At 36.1% G+C, this 8,253-nt stretch overlaps 1 protein-coding gene across 1 annotated transcript; it reads right to left on the minus strand.

The window, feature by feature from the left end:
• Positions 1–264: 264 nt before the first annotated feature.
• Positions 265–4,490, minus strand: barhl2 (BarH-like homeobox 2). The gene is made up of 3 exons (XM_053499140.1): positions 3,502–4,490; positions 1,768–1,993; positions 265–931 (listed from the first exon to the last, which is right to left on the minus strand). The coding sequence occupies exons 1-3, from the start codon at positions 4,022–4,024 to the stop codon at positions 607–609; spliced, it is 1,074 nt and encodes a 357-aa protein (XP_053355115.1). The 5' UTR covers positions 4,025–4,490; the 3' UTR covers positions 265–606.
• Between the last annotated feature and the right edge of the window lie 3,763 nt (positions 4,491–8,253).

The raw sequence follows: 8,253 nt of genomic DNA on the forward strand, positions 1-8,253 counted from the left end.
TCCCAAGATAATAAAAAAAAAGTTTCAATTTAATTATAATAATATATAAAAGTAAAAGCTACTTTTTATCTGCAGGGGAGCAAAACCTAGAACAACATTTTTTTTATTTATCTGACGTTTTAACTAATTGACCATATTATCAGATTCTTTAAAAACCTACCTGACTTGCTTAAAGAAAATAATAAATGTAACCATTTGCGTTAAAAAGCATTCCATATAGCTTTTTGTTTAGTATTCTGTCTTTATTCAACCTTTCTGTCCCTCTAATAAAATTTACATTTATTTAGTAGTATAAGTATATTTGTACAAAAAAAGGAAAAAAACAAAGCAAAACAAAACAAAAACAACAATCCGTCGAATGAACAGTCATTTCGTGTTAACGGCCATAACTCAGAAATGCATGGTCCATATTAAATAATAACACTTCTTCATTATCTTGCTGTTCTTTGATTAAATTGTTTTAGTATTCTTTCTTGGGGGAAAAGCGCTGTGTGTCCTTTTAAAAGAAAAAAATCTGAGGTTTTCGTCTGATTCGGTTCTCGCTCTCCAATGTCTTTTTTCATTGATTTTTTTTTTTCATTGTCTTTTTTCTGTGTACTTTTTTTTTTACCGGGGATGCGGCGTGCCTGGAACAGGGTTCCCCAGCGGGTTGAGCGCCGGTTGCCCGCTCGCGCCCAGGCCATGGATTAGCACGCGCGGCACGAGCGGTCTGTGCAGGGTGGCTGCGGGATGGGGCGCCGGTGCGCTGTTCCGGTACACACTGCTGTACATCGCTGCTGCCGCCGCCGCCGCCGCCGCTGTTCCGTCCACAGAGCCGAGGAGGCCCGGCGGGTAGAAATAAGGTGACGGAAACATCCGCTGCAGCGCCGAGTAACTGCCAGCTTCTGCCAGTAGCTCCAACCCCACCGCCGTCTGCCGCTTCCACTTCGTCCTAAAATCAGATTTGCAACATTATTATTATTATTATTATTATAGGCGTTTTACTAGTCGAAGGACTTCACAATTCCCCCAGGGATTTCATCTTTGATTTTCTTTCCAGGTTAAATATATTGCATCCGCTTTTTAGTTATTCTAACTAAATCTAACTAATTAGTTAGTCACGTGTTACAATTGTTAATCAGTATAAGTGGTAGTAGTGGTGGTAATAATAATAATAATAATAATAATAATAATAATAATAATAATTGTTATTGTTGTTGTTCTAGTAGTCGTTTTTATTAGAAGGCCAATTGCATTATGTGCTGAATGACCCTTCGAATTGGTTGCGGCCTGGAATAAAAAAAATTGAAACATGAGTTTCGATTAGAGATAATACTAGACATCAGTATGCTACAATTTCGAATGAAATATAAAGAGTTAAATAGAATGTTCATCTGAGTTTTATTGGTATCTATACCTATTTTCTATCTATCTATCTATCTATCTATCTATCTATCTATCTATCTATCTATCTATCCATCCATCCATTGGGGCTGGCACAGCTCGACTGCAAATCAGGCGACGTATAAAAGTACACACGTGGGCTTAAATTTCTCCCCGGCTTTGTAAATAGAAAAAAAGCCTAGGCTATATTAAGGAAACGTCTTAGAAAATAAATGAATTAAAATATAGAAAAAAGAACAAAACATTTACTTAATTATTATTATTATTATTATTATTATTAGTTAGTAGAAATTGTGGTAAAAGGGATAAATAATAATAAATTGTTGATAAATAAATAAATAAATAAATAAATAAGCAGACAGACAAGTAGCAAGCTTTGCTCACCGTCGGTTTTGGTACCAGGTCTTGACCTGGGTGTCGGTGAGGTTGAGTGCTGCTGCCAGGTCCATGCGGTCCTGCACGCTCAGGTACTTTTGGCGCTCGAAGCTGCGCTCCAGTTGGTTCAGCTGATGGTCCGAAAAGGCTGTTCGCGCTTTGCGCGGCTTTTTTGCGCGTACAGGAGGGCTGTCTCTGGAGCTCGAGATTTCCCGATCACCCTCTTCTTTTGTTCCTAAAAATAAATTAAATGGGAGTCTATTATTATTATTATTATTATTATTATTGTTGTTGTTGTTGTTGTTGTTAATAATATTATTCGTAATAATAATTGCTTAAAAGAATACAACTAGAATTTGTCCAACTACAACACTTACATGGCCTTGATTCAATAGATTATTATGCGAACTATGTTAAAACTAAGTTTAAACTAATTTAACCATAATAAACATGAAATACGATTTGGTTGTGTTACTGCTAAGGTGTCTGAAGTCTGGGAGATTAATCATGTAACCAACATTAAGATTCCTGGTTAACCGAAAGCAAAATGTTAACAAAGAGTTTTTTAAAAAATATGTTTCGGAAATATTGAGGTGAAAAATCAATTGTTCGATCCATGTCTATTTGTATCATATTTTTTCTGTTTGTGATCCTCCCTCCAGGAAGAACAATAATCTCTCTAATTGACCCACCAGGGAGGCTTTACATCTGTTTCAGCTTCTGTTATGCTAATATCAGACAAACTCGGTGACAGTGACGAATGGTGTGTTTTGAACCTTTTACAGGACAAAACTACTAATATAAACAGCAAAGTATTGGAAAAATTAAGATTTAATTAGTGTGGCGTGATTATGATTGTTGCAAACTGTGTAAAATTATTTCAGTGCATAACTGCGAAAATAATTGAATGAGATTTCGTTTCTTGTTTGTTTTTTTTATCTATCCGTTTTTTCTTAAGATTTATTTAGATACCTCAATTATCTTTTTATTTTTGTGTTCATCTCGGCTATGTACCAATACTAATACCACTATAATAGTACTGCAATAAATTAATAAAACAAACAAAAATAACTGTCATATAGCCACATTTTAAGCAAAAAAAAGTGCTGACTTCATATTTCATTGGATGAGTATACTTGGATCCAAATCAATATCATAGCAATTAATTCAATACCACACATGATACTTGATCAATGAATGTGTTAGTTTACCACGGCGTTAACCAAGCACTAGTCATGTTAATTCGACTTTCAATTGTACTATTTATATCAGAACGAACACTATTACTATTACTATTACTAACAACAACAACAACAACAACAATAATAATAATAATAATAATAATAATAATAATAATAATAATCATTGCGTGCACAGTAACGTGTTAGCGATAGAACAATGCTACAATTTTACAAAGTTATAAAGAGTTATAACTAGGAACTTCTTGGAGTTAGTACAAATATTTTACTTTACAAACAGCAATATAATAGAATTTATTAAACTTTACAGTTATAAATCCCATTACAGACTGCAGACAATCAGTGATATTAACTGGTGAGACTTTTATGCTTGTGATTGTATTTGCAAAATGTCCACTGCAGCTATAGCGGTATGTACAATTTAAAAAATAGTTATAATAATAATACAAATAAAAAAAAATCAGCACTGCTAAATCCCATCAGTATTCTGCGTTCTGATTTTTTCTCCTTTTTTCACTTTAAATATTAGCAGTTTTCGACTTACCGTTGCATTTGTTGTCGTTGTGAATGTCCTCTCTTTTTTCTGTTTTGCCGCCGTGCTCGTCGTGCTCCGCTTTTGGGGTGAGACAGTCCGCGCTCTCTGCTTTCGGAGTGTGATGATGCTGACGCTGGTGTTGCGGGGAGGGTGCAAGGCTCGCGCTGTAGGGCGCACACGCGGCCAGCGGCTTCCCGTCGCCCAGAATGTCCTTGATCAAAAAAGACGAGGTGGCGGTCCGCGGGGCGCACGCGGCCGAATTTTGGGCAACCGGATGATAATGGTGATGATGGAGATGATGATGAAGGGGGTCTTGCGCCGGATGAGTTTCAGGAGGCTCTGCAGTGACGGAGATTGGTGACGAGGGGCTCCTCGCGCCCGCGTCTACATCCGAGCAGGGCGAAGGCGTCGCGCGGCTCCGGAAATCCGCCGCCCGGAAGTCTCCGTCCATCATCGCGAGTGCCGAGCTGCAGGAACCGGCGGAAGATAAAATCGTGTCTATTCCAAAACTAGACGCGCTGGATCCTTCCATGGCATTAAAAAGAAAAAAAGAAAAAGAAACAAAAGATGATTCAAGGAGTCTGCATAACAGGGAGGTTCTTCTCCATCAATTCTTAAAAATATTAATAATGGCGCTTGCAATTTAGGCGGAATTGAACCCGAGCGGATGCTTCAGAAACAAACAAAAAAGTGCGCAATCTGTATTTTAATCTTCACCAAATAAACGCACCAGGGTAATTTTAAATCTTGACCGTACCACACGCACAAACGCAGAAAACAACCCGCAAAACAAAAATCCCTGAAAGTTTATGATGTAAAGAAGATTGTGATGCACATGAACTCTCCCAGGATGCGCGTGCTTTCAGTATAAAATGTGTAAAAAGCAGCTGGGTCTTGTGTAGCTCCACGTCATTTTGCACTGGTGCCTGAACTTTATTTCTCTTTCACTCTCTCGCCTCTCTCTCTCTATCTCTCTCTGTCTGCGCTGTCTCTCTATATCTCGCTCTCTTTCTCTCCCCCAAAAGTTGCGCTTTCTGAGCTTTCTAACTCCACGACATCAACTCTCCCTCTTTTTTTTTTTTTTTTTTTTTAGAAATCCTCCCCTGTTGATGCTCTACAATAATTTCCTACGGTGACGTCAGGAGGGGGGGAGCCAGTGCATTTTTTCTCCTTTATTATAACACATTATAACACAGACACGCTCCTTGCGCTGGCCCGTCTCTCTTCTGATTGGCCTCATTGTGAGCAGCACCTGCCTCTAACCAATCAGAGAACTTTTACTTGATCGTTACAATTTGGAACCTGAAAAGCCTTCTTTTTTTTTTTTAACAACATAGCTACAGTTTCAGAAGCTTTAAAACGCCTTAAGAGGTTACAATGTACAGTTTTGAAACATACTGTGCAATGCAATATCATAATAATGACTGAATCTATTTTCTAAAATCTGAACATTACACTCTATATAAGACAACGACAGGATTGACTATTAAGGACTTAAATGTGTACATTAGAAGTAGCTTCAATTATATATATATATATATATATATATATATATATATATATATATATATATATATATATATATATATATATAATTATTTTTGTCATTGCCAGCTAACTGTTTCACTAATACCTTGTACTATTAGTCAGTAATATCCGTTATAGTTATGTTGTTGTTTGTTTTAGCAAGGGTCTGTGGGGACAAGTAATATATAGTTACATTAATAACCCATACGCCACTGATAATGTTTATTTGCACTACGTGTACATGTCAAAACTTTGCTACTTGAAAGCCATCGGTGAGACACTAATAAGATATTGTGTAATGATGGTATCGTGATAGTCTGGTCAAAGCCTTTAAATTAAATCACTGCCTTTTAAAATAGCTCAAGGGAAAAAATGGTGACAAATATATTTTATATATATATATTATAAATGCACATAATGCATAAACAACGTCTTAAGTAATAGCACGAACACCTCAATGTTCAGTAAGCCAAGTCTATTTTAATGTCGTATAGGCTAGTGATGGGAACATTAATTAATCATTAGTTTTCATGTGGTCATTACCGGGCTGCAGCCGGCAAAGAAGGCTCTAAGAAATTAATGTTGAAGTTCATTTAAATATTAAATCGCAAATCCAAAAGGTAAGGGAAGAGGGCAAAGGGATCTGTTATAATCCACTCCGTCATTTTAGAGGAGGACTCTTTTCAAAAGCTTTTTACTACATAATGCACTATACTTTCGGCATGCGGCTCCTCGTGTTTCCTTAAGCTGAGGCTAGTTTCTCGGGAAAAGGAAAAGGAGAAGGGGAGGACACGTTTACCCGCGATCATACGCTCTCGCAAGTTTTTTTTTCAAGCTAGTTTTCTTGTGTTTTTCCTCCCGTGATGCAAAACCTCTTTGAGACTTTTTTTTTATTATTGCTGATCGCCTGTGCTGTAATTCTGATAGGTTTGCTTCCTAAAATCATAAAAATTGCTTTCCCCCTGACATTCGCGTAGAGATAAATCCACTCATCCATGCCTCAATACAAAATGGCAATAGGAAAATATACTTATTAATTTGGCCAGATTTTTTTGGCCTGAATTTTCGAATTTAATTTGAAAAGCACGGAAGGAGTATTTGAATTATTTGCCATCGCTTTACTTACGTTGCGTTAAACACTGGAACTTAATAACACGAAATTTGCTGTGTATCATCATACATAAAGGATATAAGGCACCCAATGAATTGTTCTGAGACTGAATGTTAAAAGAGGTGATTAGATATAATTGTTTTAAAAGTATACATTTAAAAGTATTTTTATATGTAATTCATAATTATTTTACGGTTTTTTTATTTTAACAATTTAAATTTTTGTAACTAACAACTTTTTATTAATTAAAAAACTACAACATGTATTCATTAAAACGCTAAATTAATAAAGCCAATATGATTAGATACATGTTTCGTAAATATATATACAGGAGTTTAGATTACTGAGGGTATTTAATAACGTGATCCGAGCAGATTTTTACGCTAAGAGAATTATTCAGAAGAGAGGATGTACTGCGATATTCGTTTACACCGCCAGGCGGCGACAAAGAATCCTGCCACATCGTAGATAAACAAACTAAGCTGTGAGACTTTGTGTACAGTACAACACGTTTGTAATTAATACACTCAACTTTAAATTGTTAGAATGTATGCATTCGCGATGTTATGGAGTGAATTTTTAAAGTCTGCAAGATGTTTACCAAAACGTTAAAACTTAAATTAATGTTGTAGACTCCAGCCAGATTTTTTTTCCCTCTTTAGTTATGTTTCCATTTGGAAATTAAATTAATTGTATCCATAATTAATCTATGAAAATCAAATGTATATTGCTGTCTATTAAGCAAACGTCGAATATTATTATTTTGTGCATTCACCTTAGGCCTAATAAACAGTGAATATAGTCTTATAGGTGCACCATGCAGTGACTTAACCTCCATCACTGTTAATTGTTGAAAAACAACAATTTACAAATAAAATTCTAATAATTCTCGTTAATTAGCGTAATCATGTTGTTAGTTATATTAGAAAATGTTCCACTGATTTCCCAGATTGGTAAGGAAGCTCAAAGGAATGGCAGAAATGCTCCACTCAATCTCACGGGACAAATGTCGCTTGTTCATTAACAGTTTCCTAATTGCAACAACTCATTTGAGCCGCAATCAATCGCCTTATTAGGTTTAAGGCCGCTGCTGAAACAAATTAGATGCAACCAGTCGGTGGAGTTTCATCTGATTATAGCCGCGGCTCACGCGCCATTGATCGAACGGTGAAATTGCGGCTCGCGCCGCATCGATTCCCGTTCACTGTCTGAGCTGAGACGTCACTGTTGAAGGCGGGAATTTTACACTCTTTTTACGAGTACGGACAATCTCTGTACTTGTCACACAAAAAAAAGTGTTATAGACATCGTGTAAACCTTGTGCATTGTTCATGTTCAAAATTCCAAAGTCTTAACAACTACTACTACTATTATGACTACTAGTAATAGTAATAATATTTCTTTAGGCGTTTGCAATTAAAACGTGTTAAAATGCGTGGCCTTATGCAGTGTCACCGGAAGGCGTGTCTGGAAATCTATAGTAAATATCCGAAAAGATAAAACAAAAGCCTAATCATCATCATCATCATCATCATCGTCGTCGTCGTCATCAACGTCATGATGATCATCATCTCTATAAGATTTTAGGATTAAAACACACGTAAAAGCTCTCAATGTCAGATTATTAGATTAGTCCTTAAACCCATGCGGCCATGTTCTCATTTATAATTAATTAATTATCTGTACTTTGAAGTGTGTTGTTTACTCATTTAGCCCAGTCATGTTGTGCCCTGAAGGTCTACTGCTCACACAACACAGTGGTGTTGACTGGCTGGTTCACTGCTGGCAAAAAAAAAATCACTGGACGAGGCTACTCGGTGGCCAGAGGCATTAAAATCTTTTAAATAGCATTTTGCCCATATGGTAGGGAGCTGTTAAATATAGATCATTTTATATCAGACAAAACATTATTTATTAAAATTGTATCTCTTAAATTAGATTTTTTTAACCTAATAGCCTGCCTTTGGTTGCTTCTTTAAGCAACAATGTAAATAAAAAAAAGAGTGCTATACCGAGATATAATTAAAAACTGTATACAAAAACAAGCAATTGAAGTAAAACCATGAAAAAATCTTTCACTTGGCATGATGTATATTTGCATTACAAAACAGTAATAACAATAT

The sequence above is a fragment of the Clarias gariepinus genome, chromosome 6 (assembly GCF_024256425.1).
Source record: "Clarias gariepinus isolate MV-2021 ecotype Netherlands chromosome 6, CGAR_prim_01v2, whole genome shotgun sequence".
Lineage (NCBI taxonomy): Eukaryota > Metazoa > Chordata > Actinopteri > Siluriformes > Clariidae > Clarias > Clarias gariepinus.

Coding starts and splice junctions, on each gene's coding strand:
- barhl2 (XM_053499140.1), bottom strand. CDS start 4,024: ATGGAAGGATCCAGCGCGTCTAGTTTTGGAATAGACACGATTTTATCT. Junction 1,994..3,501: donor CAACGACAACAAATGCAACG/GTAAGTCGAAAA, acceptor ATTTATTTTTAG/GAACAAAAGAAGAGGGTGAT. Junction 932..1,767: donor ACCTGGTACCAAAACCGACG/GTGAGCAAAGCT, acceptor ATCTGATTTTAG/GACGAAGTGGAAGCGGCAGA.